This window comes from Triticum urartu, chromosome 2 (assembly GCF_003073215.2).
Source record: "Triticum urartu cultivar G1812 chromosome 2, Tu2.1, whole genome shotgun sequence".
Taxonomy (NCBI): domain Eukaryota; kingdom Viridiplantae; phylum Streptophyta; class Magnoliopsida; order Poales; family Poaceae; genus Triticum; species Triticum urartu.
The window spans coordinates 55,416,770-55,438,011 of record NC_053023.1 but is presented as its reverse complement, the minus strand read 5'-3'; the positions used below and the strand labels follow the sequence as shown (position 1 = coordinate 55,438,011).

Genomic DNA, 21,242 nt, shown 5'->3' with positions numbered 1-21,242 from the left:
CCCATGGAAGAATGTGGCCTCCTCGTGGATCTGGTCATGCCCATCCTAGAGAACATTGTGTCCCTAGCTCCCTCGAGGAGCAAGGACAGTGCAAGCGGCAGCAGGGGGTAGGGGTAGATGTGGGGAGGGATGTCGGCGGCTGCTCGAGGTCATCATGATGAAACCCTTGACGTCCCATCTTTATCAATGGAAGTGGAAGAGCACGAAGTCGAGATTGGATAGGAGTTTGAGTTCTTTTTGGCACCGATCGGTTCCCCACTTTAGAGATGTATTTTTTTTGCGTGCGAGCAAACAGTGGGTTGATTCTAAAAGGGATAGGCACTTTTCAACAGAAGTGCATGACGGACCAAAAATATGACCTCATTTTATTCGTTTGATAGATATCGTATTATTCGTTGTTGTTCGTTCGGTGAAATTTCCTAATATTTGATTGTTGTGTTTCTAATTAGAGCACCCTATAATCACCCAATATAAAGGGATGATAAATGAAAGATACTGATTATAAATTTTGAAGAGCCCGTGGCAGCGCACGGGCGTTATACTAGTTGAAATCTATGAACAAATCAGGTGTCTTCTCACGCGTCCTGAATTCTGACGGAGCAACATATGCTGGCTAAGAGGTGGAGTTCCGAAATACAAAGTGCATTATTTGTAGCAGCAGAGCATTTCCGGATTGTGTTTTGAGGAAGTTTTGGATAAGCTTCTTCAGGCCGATGAACAGCACAATGCATCCTTGAAATTGTGTCTTTGATTTGCCTTCAGATGTCAAGGAAGTGAAAAGCAATAATCATTTTCAGCTCACAAGACTAGAAAACTGAAGTAAGAAGCAGCGAAACAGACTAGTATACCTGTTGACTGCTATCATTTTTTTTTGGACAGGAAATTGACTGCTACAGTTGACATGACAGCAAAGGATGAGGCTCTAAAGTGAAAGCAAACCTGTCCAGGAACTGGCATAAGACAGTTTCTTATACTCGCAGAAAAAAAGAACAATATCACTTCAGTATGTTAATTCTAACATGATCTACTCGCCCCTAAAAAACTTCAACATGATGTATTGTAGAAGTATACCTCAAAAGCAGTACAGCGATATCCTTGTGGAGGTACAAGCTCATGCTTAACGAGACAACGACTAGCCAATTCACATCTTGGAAACTAATGCCAGCCCTTAGCTTGCTTGTCGTGAGCATTCTACACTGACCGTTCAGCTCCTCGCTGCAAAGCGAGATGTCCAACTCTTCCAGCGAAGGTGGAAGGCCCGCTTCCGGCAGCCTTGACACATTCGGACATCTTCTGTATGTCAGCAAACAGATCAAATTATGATAAGGTTCTGACGTGAAAGCAATCCTGTCGAGGAGCTGGCCTAAAGTCAGTTTTTGCTGCTTCCACACACAAAAAGAAAAAGGCACCGCAGTACAGTAAACTCTGGGCATAACATGATTTATGCTAGAAATATACCTCAAAAGTGTACAACTACATCTGTTGTGCAGGTTGTGCTTGACAAGCCACCGAGTAATCAGTTCACATATTGGTCGTCAATTTTGACCTTTAACTTGCTTGACACTAGCGATTTGGATTGACGTTTCAGCTCCTCACTGCCCCGGAAGACTTTCAACTCCTCTAGAAAAGGCGGGAGGTCCGGCAATCCTGAGATGCTCGGACAAAATGAAATATCCAACACCTGGAGAAAGCGAAGTCTGTGCAGGCCTGCAGGAAGATCTTTTGAGATATTTGTAACACATAAATCGGAGCTCTGTAAGGGAACTGAGGAGCAGAAGCCCTGTCTCTTCCTCATCTGTTAGTCCTTCTGCTGGTGTTTCTTTTTCAAAACCACTAATTTCTAAGCTCTGGAGTGATGTGAGTTGCTTGCAGAAAGACGTGGCAAGGAAAGAGAAGTCACTAATAGAAAGATATTTCAGTTGAGGGCATAATTCGTAGTCCTGCACTGGCAAACCCTCCAAACATGAATGCAAGCAAGGGCATTCCCGTAGATACAAATACATGAGGCTGCCAAGGGATTGAAAGCCCTCCAGTGTAGAGAGTGATGTGCAGCTCCGAATATCCAACATTAGCAGTGCCGTGCAGGAGTGCAGCCGTAGAGATTTCAAATTTGGGGCGCCCCTTACTTCCATAATGCAGAGGGAACGGGATTGCAAGACATCTAGTGTGCCAAGCGATTCACATGTACATACCTTCAACTTTTGCAGTGCCGTGCAGGAGTTCAGCTGTAAAGATTCCAATTCTGGGCAGTTCTGTACATCCAATTCCGTTAGTGCTGGCGCATATTGCACAATCAATGATAGCCACTCCCATGCTATGCCGCATGACCGGATCATTATATGTTTAAGAGATGGGATGGCATTGTATTTTGCAGCTGTCAAATCTTCACGGGCATGCTCTGGTGGAACATCGAAACTGGAAATCCCTGGACAATACACTATTCTCAGTGTCTTTAAGGATACAAGTTGACTTAATCCTTCTAATGAAATAAACATTAGATTTCTGCAGTAACCTATTATCAACTCTGTCAGGAAACTTAGATTATGGAATGCCAAAATCTTTCCATCTAACACCAACGGCTCATCAGAAAGCACCTCAAAACGATCCTTGTTAGAATCATATTCATGTTCATAATAATCAGATCTACCAGGATCCTTGCCGATGATTAAACTTCCAAAGGACGATGCCTCTATACTTGGAAAATTCGAAACTCCCCTCATGGAAATTCTAGAAACAATACTTGAAGATGGTAAAGGGTGTGGTACCAGCAAAAGAGGACAGTTGTGGATAACAAGTTCCCAAATACGTGGCAACCATGACTTCTTCTCAGTTTTAAATTTATGGCCGTCCCCAAACAGATCAAACACCTTCAATGAAGTGCAATTCTTAATTTTCAGAACCCTTAAACAGGAGTTCAACCCCCTCATATAAGTGCAGGAGCATGTCTCCAGCTTTTTCATCTTAACTAACACCAGCTCCTCTAACGAAGGAACTGATATTTTTACTACTTTTGGCATGCCGCTTAACTTTAATTTTCTAAGAAGGGGAAGCAATTGCAGAGATGGAAGTATCCGCCATTTTCTACAGTTCTCCAAATGCAGAGTCTGTAAGGAGGTAACAGAGATATTGCATCTGTATCCAGATAGCCAAGATGGAGAGGTGGCACCATTGTATCCAAATATCTGAAGATGCTTTAGGTTTTCATGTGGTTGAAGACCCTCAAGCACCTCTTTTTGCAAGCACTCCTCTGTTTCTATGCTGGTAGAAGGTTCAGAGCACGTGACGTTCTCAACATCTAAAATATTCAGGTTGATATCCTCCCAGGACAAGTGCAGCTTTTCTAAGTGCCATTTGTCAAGCAGTCCTGCTCCACAAGCCTCCTCCTGAGTCTTAACATTTTGAAGTTGAGAAACCCCAAGTTGGACAAGATCGTTCATGCATTGAAGTTCTATAATCTGAAAGCCATTGGAATCTTGTACGCTGAAATTGTTTAGTGTCTGAAGTGAGGTCAATTTGCCAATTCTATCAATGGAAGTTGCAACAAGATGCCGCAAACTGACAAGATTATTCATGCCATCAGGTACATCAAGATGAGTGCTTGAGCCGACATCTAATACTTGAAGGTGACAAAAATTGCTCAAAACCTGAGGCAAACCCCCCCTCGCCTCATTGGCCGTCAGTTTTAGATAGCGAAGATGAGTAGGATTAACAGAACTGCACATGAGGGAATTAAAATCTGCAAAGGTTGCAGATATTTGCAGCAGACGTAAATTAGGAGCCTTCCGGAATATGTCTTGGAAGGACTGGAAGAAAGAAGACTTGTAGTGCCCGATAAACACCAACGACCTCAGTTTTGTAACTACTGGTGCAATTGTATTTCTCAAATTTTCTATAAACTTGTTAATCTGAGATGTGTTCCAATACGGATATGTGCTCCATACTATTGACAAATGTTGTACAGTTAGTAATATATCATTGCACTGTAGACCATCTATAATTGCACAGTCAGTTTTTGAAACCATCCTTGCAAAATCATGCATAAGACCACACAAAACATATGAAATTTCTCTTCCAACTTGCTGAAAATAGCCCATGTTCACCAAATCTGCCAAATAGTCCATTCCTATCTCCTCTAATTTCTTACTTGGATGGCTCTGTTGGACAAATCCTTGTGAAATCCAAATACGGACCAACTCCTCACCAAGAAACTTATAACTGTCGGGGAATATAGAACAATACGAGAAGCATTGGTGTAGATGGTACGGCAACTGATCATAGCTACGCTTCAAAGAAGCCATGATGCCTCCACTGAGCCCCAACAATTTCCAATCTTCGTCCTTGAGAATTTTATTCCAGTGATCAACAGTAAGATCAACTCTTAATAGTTCCCCTGCAGTTACTGCTGCTAATGGGTTACCCTTTAGCTTGCCTGCTATTTCCTGTCCAATGATCGTTAGATTTCCATGCTCTTCATAGTTCTCTTTACCAAATGCTCGTGCTTTGAGCAATAACCACAATTCGTCATCTTCCAGCGCACCTAACACAACTGGTTCAGTCATTCCTATCCTTTTTGCAACAGAGAGATTTCTAGTTGTCACAAGGATCACGTTGCCATTTGGATTGTCTGACTTGAAAGGAGCAAGTATTAGGTCCAATCTGCGAATGTTCTTGTCATCCCAGACATCGTCTAAAATAAGTAGAACCCTCTTTGATTCAATATGAGTTTTCAAGACCTGCTGAAGTTTGTCAAGGCTGCATAACCCTTCGTGTTTTTCTCGAGGGACAATATCTAATATCTCTCTCGTCAGTACCATTTCATCAAAGTTGTTAGACACCCAAACCCATATGCTGTGGTCAAAATGGTCTTGCACTTTCGGATCATTATATACAAATTGCGCGAGAGCTGTCTTCCCAGTACCTCCAATGCCTACAATAGGCACAACAGTTACACTGTCAGATTTACCAGTTGTCATCAACTTTATGATGGAGCTCTTCTCTTTGTCTCTCCCATACACTTTGCCTTGAAGAAGACTTGATGTTCTTCGGCATGGATCTGAGGCTGTACTTTGATGGAGAACTGAACTTGCACCAGAGTGTGACCCAAACATGTTGAGATCCTTTGTCACATCCCCTCGGATGCCTTGCAACTGATGAGTTATTTTCTGTATCTTACTGGAAATTTCGTCTTTATTCCAAGGGTGAGCAACAGCTGCGGTGATTTGTGTTGGCTCTGGATTCGTTCCCATCCTTGGTATGCTGGGTGAATTACTTACAGCAACGGGGGTAGCATTTTCAGTAGCATCATCCATGCTGTGAGAAGAAAAAAGGCAAGGGATTGTTAAGCATATGCGTGTTAAGTTGTGAGCACTTTCAAAGAATAAGATGAACCAAGTGTATAACATTCAGCTTTCATGACGTAAACTATGTCCTAAAGCAATTCAAATGCAATTTCCCTTCGTAACAAATAAAAGTCCAGCTGCACATCTCTTCGCAAAGATGTAGAATAAGATGTGTGTCGTTGCAATTTGTAGAAATGAAGAAATGTACGTCGTTTTTTGAGTTTGAAACCGTACCTTGAATGGCTTGGCGGCTGGGGACGTGCTTCTCGCGTATTCTTACACTTGGCACTATTGGAGTGAGTCATCAAGACTCTTGGCCCTTGTTTACCGTCGTATTTAAGTTTCTTTTTACAGTGTCTACATTCCGCCCCCACGGTTTTTCCATCAGTGTCATATATCTCGTCAAAATCAACCCAATGCGGGGATCTTTTTTTGCCACGACCTGTTCTCGGCGGTATAATATCACCATCGCCCCTCGATGTGCCATGATCGACTCGTGCTGCTTCATGCATGCCTTCGGGCTCATGCAAAGTAACTGCGCCAAAAGAAGAGGGCTGTTAGCATGGTCCTGCTAGACCAGAAAAACGATATTATCAAGGTGAGGTCCTTCGGCGGCTAACCGGTGTTAGTCACTGTGGCTGCGGTGCAAGACTGGATAACACCGTCAGAGGCGAAGCGGTTGTGCGCGTTGGATGAAGACAGCAGCGGGTATTGGCCTGCTGGGAGATGGACAAGGTGTTGGTGAGTGGTGACTGAAACAAAGATAATTTGATGATTGATGTGATCAACCACGTCTAAAGCTTGCGCTCGATAGCCCAATTTTTTTCAATTCTAAGGGCAACTCTAGTCGATCCTAATAAATGTCTAACTCCCAAAAAACTGGCCGCTTTAGGGAATTAACCCACTTTAACCCTCCTCGCATGTCATCGTGTGCCTCCTCCACAACCGCCCCCAGGCCCCGCAACAATTGACCACTATCACAATGATCGGTGGCAATGACAGGGACATCGAGGTGCCATCATTGAGGAAGCATGTTCGTCCCGGCAGCAAGACAATGTCGACAAATAACGCTGTGTCGATCATAATTAATCTATTCGTAAATTACATTGAAATAAAAAAATGATTAAAATGAGACACAATATATTGATACTGAAATAAAAGATGTCCTGTTTGGTAAAAAAAAGATTATATTTAACCTTCTCCTTTGTTAAAAAATATTGAAGAAAAAAAGTGCATAACATTACCACATAAATTGGGAAACTAAAATGGCGGAGACAAGATATGCCCCCCACCCCCCCCACACACACACACGTACACATTAATGTTTTCTTTTTACATGAGTCTTGATGGCCCGAAATAAATTGCATGCATAAGCGTTTTGCTTATGTTTTTAAAAATAAAAAACTGTAGGTAGGGGCCGGGTTTCCCCTCCCAATTTCCTTCAAAAAAATTGTGATTGTACATAATAATAATACTTTTTTTGCTATGTCTCAATATAATTTCGTATGTACCAGTTTTCAAGATGAACATCAAAAGAATAAACTCTGACAGTGGCTCAAGACGCAAGTAGCACATGGCAAAATGAAGTGGCGGCATGGAGTTTCTGCTCACGAGCTCACATGGTCCCTCATGAACAGTAAAAAAGAATAATAAAATAGATTAAAAGAATCTGAAATTTGTTAGGAACAAACATTGAAGAATTCAAAACATGGGTGCAAATTTTCATGAAGAAACAACATTCCAGAATGCGTCCGTGAAAAAACAAAATTGATGCTCCAAAAAGTCTGTTTTTTAAAGTATTTTGGAGCATTGATTTTGTACTTTTAAGGAAGCATTTTTGGAATGTTGTTTCTTCATGAAAATTTGCACGCATGTTGATAATTAGTCAATGTTTGTACCCCAAAAAATTCAGATTTTTCTGATTTTTTTACTAATTACTTTCGAACAGGGGCGGAGCCAGGCCCCGGGCACCCAGGGCCCAGGCCCGGGGCGTGAGGAATGGTTTAGCCCTATACCTATGCATATTTCGTACTGGGCCTGGGGCGCAGCCCAGCACAGCCTGGGCACACACAAAGCCTGAAGCCTTGTACGAAAGCTCTATCCCTTCCAATCGCCCAAATTGCCGACCTAGAGACAGATCACGCGCACGCACCGCCGCTTGCCCTGCTCGGCGCTGCTGTCCGCTGTCTTCCTCACGATCTCGACTACCCCTGCCCCCTCCTTGGCGCTGCATGCCCTCTTCTATAGTCCTGGCCCAAAACGTCGTACTGTTGCGATGCTGCCGGGGCGCCTGTCCCTGCATCCACAATGCGCACATGATTCCACGCCTACTGCTAGCCTCCCCGGTCTAAGCCCCGTCCCCTGGCCCCTGTGTTGCTGCTGCAGCCGCCGGGCACTCCATTCTCCAACATTGGTAGGTTTTGCGTGCCTATATCGAACATAAATTGCATTGAAATTTACTGTGTATATGTATTGATTGATCTTAAATTGATGCATTTTTATATCAATTCGATTTCATGTTTTAGAAAAAATAGACGATGAAGAAACTGTTTTTTATCGGTCCCATAAGTCATAACAGGAGTGTCTATTTTGTTGGATTGTTATACATTGAGTTGATATTCTAGTGCAATTGGGTCTGTGAGCTTTTCATATGCGGTATCTTTTACGGCGGTGAAGAACTTTTGTAGTTTTTATATGCTATGGAAAGTTTCCATGTTGCTGGAAAAAAATTAGGCCCGGGGTTTGCATCAATCCTGGCTCCGCCACTACTTTCGAACTTACTGTTAATTGAAGGTGTATATGAGCTCGCAAGCAGGGTACTTTCGCCGTGGTTCCACCCATAGTAGCCGGAAACGGGGAACGATGGGCCGTCCCTCGATCTGGATTCATCGACCCGGAATCAGATTCGGGAACGAGGGTCGATTCGGTAAGATTCGATGCGGATTCGGTGTTTCCGCAGCCAGATCGTCGATTCAGGTTCGGCGACTCGACAGTCTTGGTTCTTGAATCGATCGAGTAACCAAAAGGTCAACCATATCAATCATGAACTCCTCGTTTTAATTTCTGCCCCGTTCTTTTCCACTCCCCTAAATAATTCCTTGTTCTGCTCTCCAATTACTCTAAGGCTCCTAATAATTTTTTCATTGGGAAGGAGATGATATATTTTAGTCTTCATGAATCGACGATGTAGCCAGTTCCCTGTATAAGTACTCCCTCGGTCCCTCCCAGCCAGTTGCTCCCCGCACCCGTAAAGATTCACGTTCCTCGTTCCATGGTACCGTACCGGATTCATCGTACCGGAATTGATTGGATCACGTTTTCGTTTTAGAAAAATCGTTCTAGAGATGTATACCCCCACTGTACCCTATTTTTTCTAGCCCCCGACTCTCGTCCCCCGTTCCCGTTCCTCGTTCCCACCGTACCGGAAACATGACAACTATGGTTCCACCTAATGGCTACCGAGGCCGTGACAAGGGACAAGGGAGGAGGGGATGCCATGCGCCATTCTCGACGAGGGGCGGCAGCGGTGCCCTCCTTCCTCGGCACGCAGGAGAAAGACTCGTCGCGATAGAGGTGATGACGTGATGTGGTCGTAGCGAATTCACGCGGCACCACAGGCTTACAAGCGGGCCCAGATTGTCGGAATGTAAAAATTCGAAATTGCAGAACAAATGCGGCATAGCTAGAGAGTTTACTTGGATCTTTTTCATGGCATTACTGGAATGAATCAAATTCTAATTTTACTGGAATTTGAAATAGAAACCATTTCTGTGAATCAAATTACCTCCTTCGAGTTCGACCTGCTGTTGAAGTCTGTAGTAGTCGAGCTCGTCGACCGCGTCATCGGCGTCGAAGAGCTTCTGCTTGATCGCGGCGAGAGACCTAGCCAGCCTCCTGTTGCCTACCGCCCTCCCTTTGACATAAGAGACCGTCGCCATGACTTCATCGATCTCAGATTTGAGCGCCTCGATGTCACCGCCAAGCCCCTCTTGGCGGATCCACGCGTCCAGCTTGTCCATCTGCAGGGTCTGGAGGATGGTGTCCGCTCGCCATTGGGCCGCGCCCTCCAGAAAGGCGTCTTCCATGGCCTCCCTCAGAGCTTCTTCCTCCATCAGAGCCGCCTCTTCTCGGGCGATGGTCAACGGTGGGAGGTGTGGAGTGCCGAATGGGAGAGCAGTTTTCAGGGAACAAGGCCGGGGGATCTCTCTTAAGCAAGCTATAGGTGGTGGTGGGCCGCAAAGTGTGTATGTGGGCTGGGCCGCTAGGCTACTGGCGGAACATTTTTTTTTTCAGGGAACGCAGACTTGTGTCGCGAACTGCTTGCTCTGAAGAGGAACGACCGTGACACTCAAAATTCAGTTCACGCGTATGCATTCAGCATTCTCTATTTTTTTTTCTATTGCAAATATCCATCCACCATACAACTGCCACAATCCTTCCGTTTTATTCAACTGGCCTCCCCCCTTTTCCATTTCAAACAGAGTGGATCAAAAATTCGAAAAGAAGTGGATCAAAGTACAACAAAATTCAGCCGACTTATTACAGGCCATGGAATTTACAGTGATTACAGTTTGTATCAGGACAGTATAAAAGTACAAACCTTGGTAAAAACTCTCATAATAAAATTACAGAGCATATAATAATGTAAACAAAGATTGCATTACATCCCCGCAGAAAAACAAAAAGAAGATAACATTACATCCTTGCAACAACAAAAAAAGATAACATGACATAATCCGCTAGATCAACAGTATTCGTATGCGGATCGATGGACAAACTTACTGCATGAGCTTCTTCTAATATTTCCAAATACAGGGAAAGCACCGTGATCATAGCTAGGCTCATGGCTGCTAGTACTTTGGCATGGCAAAACCACCGAGGCCACCAACGAGGACGAGGAAGAGGACGGAAACCACCATGGCCACCCTCCCGTAAGCCTGCCAGCGATGGTCGTGCAGGTCGCGTGCCACCCAAAAGCCCAGCGACGCCTCGACGAAGCCGAAGAGCGCCACGGCCGTCAGCAAGGCGTAGTACAGGTAGAAGGCCACCTTACCATGGTGCAGGAACATACCGTCGGGCTTCTTGAAGATGAACAACCGCAGCGCCGCCGCGGCCTGGCAAACGCCTCCAGGGATCAGCGCCAGCGGAAGCTTGGTGCAGTCGCGGCCGGCCTCCGCTATGGCCCTCGCATTGCTCTCCACATCCATGGCGGCCTAGCTACGATCTGCGACTTTGTGAGTTGTCTGCTGGCAGCGTGTAGAGGGGAGAACTGTTAATTTGGAGCTTCAGAGCGTGGCGAAAATGGCGGACGGGGGGTGGCTCTTTATAGACGAGGGGGTGGACGGGGAGACGGGGCCGGGAACACGAGCACGAAATCGAAAAACACGAATCCATGTTAAGAGTCAGCTGCGAAGCTCCAGGCCATCCCTTTCTTCTTTATTCAGATTCAGACAGGAAATTTCTACCCCGGTCCAAATGAGCACGAACACGAACACGAGCATGAGCACGAACACGATTACAGGAGCCATGGTTGGGTGATAGAGCGATAGGTCTCAACTGGCAGCAGCGTCACATGTCACATCAAAGCTTTATTATATTATAAAATTCCATTTCTAGGCTCTTGACTGAGGGAAGCAATGGCAGCTAGCGTCACAAGACCACGAGCACAAGCACAAACACGAACCAGGCTATTACACATCAATCAAAGGAATGATGTCGTGCTCGATCAAACCTTAGCTACGTCTTGACCAAACACAATGGCCTTTGTGTGTGATGAGATGACTGTATTCAACTTCTGAAAAATAAAGGAGCGCCTATACATCATGCACCATAATATTTTGTTTGCATCAGCCGCTTTTGTTCAGGACCGTTAGATCTTCATCCGAAAACAGATTGTGCATTGTTTATCTTCACCTCCCTCTTCTTCGTCACGTAGCCGATGGCTGACCCAGCCCTAACCGCCTACCTCCGCCCCCGGCGACTGGCGGCTGCTGCCACCTTGCCGCCCTGCCCTCCCCTTTGACCTCCTACCACCGTTGTGCTGGCCACTACCCCGACCATCCTTCTAAGTCTCGCCCTGATTAACAACTCCGCGACACCCTCCACCCCCACCCTCGACCCCCTGTTAAGTTTCTTACTCGCTCCAGCTGGCTATCGCCCACTCCCGCTCGTACACAGCTCTATCTCGCCATGGTCGGCGCTCCTCATGCCGTCCCCGCCTTCGGTCTCGAGCGAAACGTATGACGCACAAAACAAAGGGATCTATTAATTAATAGACACGGAAAAATAAAATTGAACATCTGAAATGGGAGCATAAATACCTCACCTTTTAATTAAGGAGAGAATCACCAGTTAATTAACAGAAACTTGGCAAAAACCGTTATAATAACACACCCAAGCACACTAGGCACCCTTGACCGACCTGACTACCAAAACACACTTCACAAGCTGGTTGCCTGTGAACATCATCGTCACTACTTCTCATCGAGCAAGTAACTTCGACTCGCCACATCATACCACAAATGGAGCCGGCACCACTTAAGCCACACAAAGCACACTTTGGCGTATGCCAAACAACTGGCCACACACACCAGCAACAAGACAATTTCAATTTTGAAGACGAGCAAGATAGGTGAGATATGCTCGGTTGGCTCCGTAAGTTCCAACTCCATCGATCAATGTAGAGGTCGAGAGTGTCCTCCTTTTTGAAACAATAAAGAACTTATCTCTTGTCCAAATTAATACACAGGTTAGATACAACAATTTCAACTCCATCAATCGATTTGGACACACGGACACAAAGATGTATCTCGATGTTTACTCCCTTGAATGGGAGCTAATTAGCATTAGAAGGATAGAAATTCCATGAAGGGAATCCAACACCACAATGGATCACCTTCTCCTCCTTGAGATATTACCATTAAGGCAATTCTCAACTACTCATGGTAGTCCCCTGTTCAAGAATTTATCCGATTAACCAGTTAACTTGCCGATTAATCTCTATTCATAGGGTCACTGAGTAGCCGATAAACTGATAAATCGGTCGATTAATTGATTAAATAGCTGATTAACTTGCCATTTAGCATAATCCCTACTCGCCAACCAACCGAGCGCCTACAAGTTAATGTTTCCTCAACAATCTGGTAGACTCTGAAGCGGTCTCCAAACCTTTACAAACAATGTGGTAATCACAAATTGATTTCTCATCGAAGACTCTTACCGCCTAAAGGTCTCCAACCTCTAAGAGTAACAAAAGAATGCCATGGATAAAAAAAATGATTAGTTTTTTTTTGCGGGTAAAAAAAATTAGTTAAAGTGTAGGGAATGAGTGGATCTTGCTTTGAAATGTTTCCCTCTTGAATCTCACCAAGAATCTCTTCAAGAATCAAGCGACTATGGTTTGAGAGAAGTGGGAGAAGTTGGTGAAGGCTAGATCTGAAATAAGTGCCCAACAGGTGGGAAATACACTTTGGTTTCTGGTTGTATCTTAGTATCTACACCCTATATGAGGAAAAAAATACAAAATAATCAAAATACTTCAGAAGTTTGTATAGAATTAACTTGACTTTCTTTTGCACTAGTATATGAATTTCCACAAATAAAAAACCAGGGTTTGACTTCTGGACAAAAAAAATTATTTGCTATTATGGGTGACTATTCACACTATTTTTGGCCGAAATTTTGTTTTTAGAGGTCAAAGGGGGGGTTTTCCTTTTGTGGAATGTTTTTCACAAGTACTCTCTCCGTCCGGAATTACTTGTCACGGAAATGGATGGAAATAGATGTATCTATAACTAAAATACGTCTAGATACATCCATTTCTATGACAAGTATTTCCGGACGGAGGGAATACAATGGAAGGTCAAAATTTATTCAAAAATGTTTCAGATTTTTTGACCTTTTACTTATTTGCTATTTTTTATATAGGGTATAGATACACCGAGAAACCAGACGTCCGCGTCTCCAAGAGGTACCCTATCCGGCACTGGGCAGTGGATACCACACGAGCTCAGGGGAAAGAAATTAAATAGACTTCAGAATATGACCGGCTGCTGACTATATCTGTCCATCAAAACGCCCTCAAACGTCGTTTGCAGTAAAAGAGAAAAGCCAACACAACACGCATCATGCTTACTGTCACGTTTAGAAATAAAACACTCCATAAGGTTTTTCTTTTGCCTTGAGCAGAAGCTTCTGCGCACGAACTCGCCTTGTCGGTTTACTTCATCAGTAGTACTGTAAGAGAGAAACATTTCATTCATTACATTCATGCACGGTTCAGGAAAGCACATATTTCCATCCCCACGGATTTGCATACGGCTGCATCTAAATGCTGGTTCGGTAGCTTATACAGAGAACAGGAAGCCTGCAGAACTTGGATAACGGCATGTGAAATGCCAGATTGTTTGCTCAGAAAATAACATCAACAAATTCCATATCAGCTAATGGAAGCCTATATTATAACTTGCTGCCTCTTCTACACGGAGTCCTTTTTGGCGTTTCTGTCCGATGGAAGGAACTGCTTTGCATAGTCGTGAACCTTTGATCCTGAACCTGACTGGTGATCATAGTACTCCACAAGCGCAGAACAACCCAAGGCAGCCAGAGTGAGGGCCTGAGCGTGAAGCCTGCCAAGGTAGAAGAATTCAAATTAAATTAAGTATGTGTACAGCCAAAACATGTTAGATTTGACTACACAAAAAGGTCAAGTAAACAATGCAAACTAATCGTGGAGATGCACAAGGACATTGATAAGATCAGTCAAAAAAGAACAATGCCACCAGTGATAACAAGGATGTAGACAAACAAATTGAATGAAATCACAGGAACCTAAAAGATTAACAGTTGGAACTTAAAGATTAACAGTAGGAACCTAAAGGCTTAGCAGGACATCTATAAGATCAGTCAAGAACAATACAAGTAGGTAGATTAATGAAGTATCACAGGAACCTAAAGCGTTAATAAAAGGTCTGATAAGTATTCAGAATAACCCCCCCTGCAACTCTCATCCACGAGAGGGCAAAACAAAAATCCAGAGGTGCTCAAGCCTACATCAAGTCAGAACCATACTAATTCAGATGTGTGTTATTGGGATCCCATTATAGCTGGCTGGCTTAAGATAAATCTGGATGTGAGTTTCAATAGTCAATCTGCCAAGGAAGTTTCGTGTCATGATAAGAGACTAACTGGGATAACTTTTTCTGTCACAGTGGAAGTTTCTGGGTGCAGTTGAAGCAGAATGCCTAACTGATTTTTGTTTAGAGGGATCTATGTGGCTGCTTAGTGGACCCAGCATCAGGTAATCTTGGGCCCTTGGCAAACAGATTGTCTACCGGTTGTTCTGTCTCTTTTTCAATCTATTGGTGAGGATAGATCTTATGTTCATGATATCATCAAGGATATTTGTGCGATCATGGCTGCTCTTGCGGATTCAAGAATCATAAAAGTTCATCACCAGACCAATTAGGCAAGAGGCGGTTGGGCTGTGGTTTTTTACATGGGTTGGCTTCGACCTGCCTATCAGATAACATAAGATTGTAATAACATTGATCACTGAATGTATCCCTCCTTTAAAAGAAAATCATCTTCTAGAGGTATGGTAAATTCTTGGTGAGTTCCTCTTCTAACATATAGGCAGTCTTGCATTTCTATGAGGGATAGTAGAGATTATGTGTCAATACGCAGAATTGTCACTGACACCTAGAAAGATATGTACAACAAGCTAATCTTTCCCTACATATAACGACCTAGTGATATACAGTAATTTTTTAAAACTGAGGAGAAGGGTGCTATCACGAGAAATGTGTTCATTACAGTTTATAGGTCTGGTGACAGAAAACTATTTCTGACCTTTTACATTGAACGCAGTGATGAGGTTGACTAGCTAGAACCCTTTTTGGGTCACAATGATGAGGTATACTAAGCACTAATATGGGTTACAGCTAGTTGACAACTGACACCGTGTGGACCATGATGTGAGTATACTAAGCACTCATATGAGTATTACCAAGGACTTCCATGACATTATTACCCCAAAGACATACTGGAAAACTAAAACTGCACTGTTTAAGCCTCTGATCACATAAAAGCAGCTACCTCCCTTAACAAATTCACGTCATTATCAGTTTTGGGATATTGTTGCATAAATAGCTCTAAGATCAAGTTAATAGATCTATTTAGAATGTAGTGTGTGCATAATACTCCTGACTGAGGTGCCACTGATTACAGGGAAAGAAATTCTTGTTTCTTTGTTTCTGCATTCCGTTCAACCTATAACCACATCTTGTCCTACGAATTCATACCATCCTTGTGAATTTGTGATACACTACTCCAGAATTGAATACTCGCATCCTTGTTTACCAACAGTAGAGGGGCACACCACAGGTACCCATTAGTCCAGTACCCACCACAACTACAACTCCACGGGCATTGCTGATGGGAGCTAAGCCGATTTCAACTTGGCAGGCAAAATTAACACACAGTTCATGCATCATTGCTGGAAGTAAATCAACTTCAACATAGAAATTCAACTCAGGAGACAAACAAGGCAGGTTGAAATGCACAATTGACAGCAGTTCCCCCTCCCACCAGACAGAGGAAACGGACCTGGCGTGGATGAGCTTGACGCTGGTCTTCATCCCGGGCCTGGACCAGTTGTAGGCGATGGATCCCGCGATCCCCGTGAGCCACAGCGTCCCTGCAAAACCCACACAACAAAAAAGGGGATCAGATTCAATTCAATTCAATCACACAGCAAGGAACGACACGAAAAGAAAGAGGAGAAGCCCCGGCGGCGGGAGGGGGAGCTCCCCGCGGCGCACCTACGGCCCGCAGCTTGTGGTCCACGACCCACCCCCTCATCGCCTGCAGCGTCCCCTTCTCCTCCGCCATTCCTTCCGCCGGAAGGGATTCGAAAGCTTGTGCTATCAGATCGAGCTCTCCGGTTCCAATCTGTCTGCGCGTGTGCTTCTGCGACGGTGGGCTGGGTGGGGTGGGGTGGGGGGAGGAGGAGTAGAAGTAGAGGCGAAAAGGGTTTGGGGCTCTGTGGGTGGGGGCGGGCGGGGCGGGGGAAATGAGTCTGTTGCCGGCACGATACCGCGGTCCGCTGTGGCCGGTGGAGGCTGCGCCGCCACCAACGTGGCTCGTGGTTTTCGGCGTCTTCGTGGCGGAACCGGGAGCGGGGCCGGATGCCGTGCGGGGGAATGGTGTGTGTCCTCTCCTGTGGTTGCTGATGGCACATCGTTCGTCCAAAAATCAGATTTTAGATTTTAAGTAGTTCTGTGCCAGATTTTTTTGAAACTGAGAATCTATTATAAGAGCTATAAAAGCACCTCAAAAATAATAAAATTGTACTTAGATCCCTAGTCTGCTGAATTACCACTACCGCCGCTAGAATGAGCCGCCGACACGACGATGTCGATGCTCCCCTACCGGAGTCAGCTTGACCTTGTCGATGACAATTGGAAAATTTCCATGCACGTGGCCCTAAAGACCAGCGCCTTGAAGTTGTGGTCGTCGTTATTGAACCTTTGAATGGATTTGAAGCACCTGACACCAAATCTCGTTGTTGCACATGCACGAAGAGAAACCCTAACATGGCCGCCTGAAGGAGACGACGAAATCTACGACGAAGCTCTGTCGACTACGTCTAGATGGACAAACTCAAGGAGAATCGGAACACAGAAGACAAACTTTAAGAAGAAGCGCTGCCATCCACCCGGACACCGCATCCTGCGAGGACGAAAGAAAACCTAACCTAAACTACTAGCCGGAGCGGAGGCATCGGAATTCCACTCCCTGACACCAGCCGCCGGAGCGGCAGGCAGATGGGGGACAATCCACGGGCTCGCCTGTGAAGCTTGGAGGGGACGAGTTTGTCCTAGCCGCCGAGGGAAAGGGAAGAAAATGTCTATTTAGTTTATGCCACTACCAACTTCAGGATTTGTCGTATTTGCAAAGAAAGACTTACCCACAAAAATACTGATGCAAAAACAGGGTGATTACATATATGTCATCGTTTGTCATAATGGCGTTTCTTGAAGTATTCAATTGTTGCATTGGATATTTCCATAGATTTTGCAATGGCATGCGTTTTTGTAGTTCTTTTTATGAGAGAATATTTAATATCTTTCATGTGTCATTTACAGGAAGTAAAATGTCTTTGGTAACACACAAGAAACACAGGTCTTAAGTATTATCGAATTTATTTATTTTTGCGTGGATGACATTGTCATATTTTGAGAAGGTATATTTGTGAAAAACAAGACGTGTACACAAATCATACCTTCCATTGTTTTGTGTAATGGTTGTTGCTTGCATGGATTTTTTTTTTGACAAGCTAGCCGAGAAGGAAGGACGTGGTAGTTTTTTTTTTGTTAGCAAAGGATAGTTGTCTCAATTAGTAAAGTTCAAAAATTTAAGGTTAGTTAAATAGAGATCCAGTGAATAAAGAGATTATGACACCCTCATCAATAGAGCAATATTCCCATGCCATCAACATGTATTAGAGATACGCCGTGCTAAGGAGATCCATTTGGGTTGATGCCCACAAAGATCATCTTTTATGATCCATTGCTCCCAATCAGCATCCCCGATTTCATGATGGAAGATTATTAGCATTTGTTTTGGTTGTGTGAGTCGTAGTTGTGATTTTCTCTATTTGTAACTAGTCGACGGGGACGCTTCTGTGATGCTGGGAACATATGTTGGGGATTCGCAGCAGTGGTGTATGGGGTGCATTTGTCAGACTATTGTGTTGCTTCATGATTGGGAGTGGTACGCGTGTCATGTTGGGCAAATAAGGTTCTTCCGCCCCAGCTCAGTTTCGGTGGTGCCTCTAGCACCGTCGGTGGGTGTGTGGAGATGTGTCTCCGGCAGATCTATCTTCGGTGGATTTGCTCGGATGATTTGTTCGTTGTTCGTCTACGCTCGTGTCTCTTCAGGTTGGATTCTTTCGATCTATGCTACTCTTCATCGGCAATGGTTTATGTTCTGGTGTGCTAGTCCTATGGGGACTTAGCACGACAATTTTTCGACTGTCTACTACGATAGGTTTTGCCCGGCTCCGGTGGGGGGGTGGGGGACATGGAGGCGCGTCTACAAATCTGAATGTGATTTTTATTATTTATGATGTTCATTGCATTGTTATGATTGAAAATGAACAGATCAAAAGTTTTTCTGAAAAAAAACACATATGCTACCACATAGGTAAGCGCACAACAGATCGAAGAACGGCGGCGGCTCCCAACATTTCCGAGCAGCACTAGCAGCTACCCATGGGCAGGCCGCAGGCGACGACCCATTGCTTCACCTGGAGCAACCGGGATTAATAAAGGCAAAAGCAGACAGTGGTTTTGGAATCCTTGGCCGAAACCGCGGCCGCGCTTCCTGCGAGCCAGCCAGCCAATGAGCCTCCCGGTTTCGCGATGCACGGCTCACGGCTGTTTGATTTGCAGGAAAAAGAAAAATCGCAGTGCGGTCGTTCACGCGCACGGACGCACCCACCCCCACCCGTACCCCGGCGGCCAGCGGCACATGGAACCTGGCACCTACCCGCGGCTACGGCTGCTTCCGCCTGGTCGCCGAGCTGCTGTCCCAAGTAGCAGCAGCCAGCCCTTCCTTGTCACTGCAAATTTTAATTCACCTTAGAGCAACTCCAACGGGCCGACCCAAACGGACGGTGTTTTTATCCGCCTTTTGTTCGTTTGGGTCGGCCGCCCGCCCGCCGTCCGTCCTTTTTTAGTTTTGGGTTGGCAGTGCGCCTAACGGGCTGACCCATTTTCATGACCACGCGCGTTTAACATCGTGTCGTCGCCTTGATTTTGACGCTCCAACACGCGGGAAAGGTTCGCGCGCGCTGATTTTGGCGCTCCAGCGCGCGGGAAAGGTTTGCGCGCGCGCCGCGGCCGGCGCTCGCTATAAAAGAAGGCGCTCTCTCCACACTCTGTCGGCCGCCCACTCTCGCCGTCTCTGCGTCACCATGTCGATCCGCCGCCTACGCGCTTCGGATTTTCACGGAGTCTGCGAGCGCCGCTCCGGCGCCTTCTCCACCGAGATCTGGTTTCGCGAGAAACGTCTCGTCCTCGGCACCTTCGACACCGCAGAGGAGGCAGCCCGCGCGCACGACGCGGCGGCGTGGCGCCTCCTGAGGCCTCGTCGGGATATGAATTTTCCCAACGTGTCGAGCCAGCGGGCGCAGGATCTGGCGCCTCTCCCGCGGCTTTTCACCGACGAGGATCGTCGTGTCCACCAGAGACGGCAGCGTCGCCCCGCCATAGCAGAGAAGGACGTGGAAGCCTTGGTGATGTGGCGTGAAGGCTACCCGCAGGACATCGTCGACGAGCGCCAGTTTTACAAGCAATTGAGATCGGAGAGGGACGCGAGGAGGAGGGAGCGAGCCGCCTATCGGGAGGACAAGCGTTCGCGGAAGCAGGCAGCTCAATTGAAATTGAAGCTACGAGAAACGACGGGTTGGGACTTTGAAGACGAGGCGTATGCTGACGCCTACATTCAGACATCGGAGGAGGACATTACCGAGTCGGAGTCAGAAATCGACGAGTAGTGGTCTTTTCTTTTTATCTGTGTACGCTAGAATTATCTATGTATCCATTTTTATCTAAAAAATGGTCGGCGACGTAGCAGGCAGGCGAGGGTGTGAATCCAATGTGCCACTGACCAGCGGGCCCGGTGAGGAAAGAGGGCGAGCGCGCGCGTGTCCGTCTCGTGTCCGCGCCGACGCAAATCCGGCTCAAAAATGGGTCTGGAATGGGTCGCCCGCGGACGAAAAACGGACACGCGTCCGTTTGGGTCGGCGCATTGGTCCGCCACTTTTGTCCGCGCCGACCCAAACAGACGCGGACGGACGAAATGCGTCGCCCCATTGGAGTTGCTCTTATCACCTAAAGATTTGTTTGAAATATAGCTTGAACCTGGTCCAAAACTACAAGGTTACAAAATTTTGATACACGTGGAAATTAGAGCGACTTCAACGCGCCGACCCAAATAACGCGCGCTTTGTCTGTTTTTCTTTCGTTTAGATCGGTTAGACCAACACGCGTGTTCGCTTTTCGATTTGGGTCGGCAGGTATGACCCACGGAAGGCAGACCCATTTTTAGCCCGCATGGTCGAAATAAATTTAAAAAAATTTAAGTAAACATAAGTGGCCGGTCAACGCCGGCCAAAGTCCTCTTAAACATTTAATTAAACATTAAAAAAGCCCGCACGCTGCTGTAGTCGCTGGCGTTGCCCTTGACCTTGTCGCCGTCTTTGCCGCGGGTGAGGCCAATAAAGACGGGAGGCGGCCCAGCCCAGCCGAACGCGGCTTGATAGACTGCCAGGGCTGCCTCTTCCGACGTCTGTTGCGGTGGTGGCAGTGCGGCCACGCGGCCGTGCTCCTCCTCCTCCTCGCGCTCCCTCTACATGCACCGCTCCCCATCGGTGTGCTCCTCCACCGGCCTGCGCTGCCTCCAATGCTCTAAGTACATGGCCTCTTGTGTCGGCGTCGTGCCGAGCCAAACGAGGGGAGGGGGAGGGGGGGTGCTAACTCACTCCCGCAGCTGGTCGGTCTAGATGTACCACTCGGCTGGCTCGGGCGTAGGCGACGGGTGGGTGAGCGGCAGCGGCACCATGCAGTCGCCAGCCGCAGAGAGGGCGATGGCCTCCGGCAGCCTCGCCTGGTAGTCCACCTCCTCTGTTTCCGCCTTCAGCCGCTCCTCCTCGTTGGAGGTTTCCAAGGCCACCGCCAGCGCCGCCTGGTAGGCAGCCTCCTCCTGCTCCTCCGGCTTGACGGCTGGGGAAGGCGGGGGGTTGACGTGGTGGTGTTGCACGTCGAGCCGTTGTTGCTCCTCGTGCTCGAGGGCAAATCAAACCTCCCAATGGGGAGAGTCTGCCACGTACTTGGGCAT

General features: G+C 46.3%; 2 protein-coding genes across 4 annotated transcripts; both read right to left on the bottom strand.

Moving 5' to 3' along the window:
* Window positions 1-1,463: 1,463 nt before the first annotated feature.
* On the bottom strand, window positions 1,464-9,504 carry LOC125535699 (putative disease resistance protein RGA4). Of its 3 annotated transcripts, none has more exons than XM_048698767.1 (5): window positions 9,124-9,504; window positions 5,960-6,058; window positions 5,574-5,874; window positions 2,193-5,310; window positions 1,486-1,707 (listed from the first exon to the last, which is right to left on the bottom strand). In XM_048698767.1, exons 1-5 carry the CDS (start codon window positions 9,449-9,451, stop codon window positions 1,621-1,623), a joined length of 3,933 nt encoding a protein of 1,310 aa, XP_048554724.1. In that variant the 5' UTR covers window positions 9,452-9,504; the 3' UTR covers window positions 1,486-1,620. The 3 variants fall into 3 exon arrangements, with proteins under 3 accessions (XP_048554723.1, XP_048554724.1, XP_048554725.1); XM_048698768.1 differs by lacking the exon at window positions 1,486-1,707 and having other exon boundaries at window positions 2,245-2,425; window positions 2,766-5,310; XM_048698766.1 differs by having other exon boundaries at window positions 1,464-5,310.
* A 4,073-nt stretch (window positions 9,505-13,577) lies between these two features.
* Window positions 13,578-16,377, bottom strand: LOC125535698. The gene is made up of 3 exons (XM_048698765.1): window positions 16,160-16,377; window positions 15,945-16,035; window positions 13,578-13,966 (listed from the first exon to the last, which is right to left on the bottom strand). Exons 1-3 carry the CDS (start codon window positions 16,227-16,229, stop codon window positions 13,816-13,818), a joined length of 312 nt encoding a protein of 103 aa, XP_048554722.1. The 5' UTR covers window positions 16,230-16,377; the 3' UTR covers window positions 13,578-13,815.
* Window positions 16,378-21,242: the final 4,865 nt, after the last annotated feature.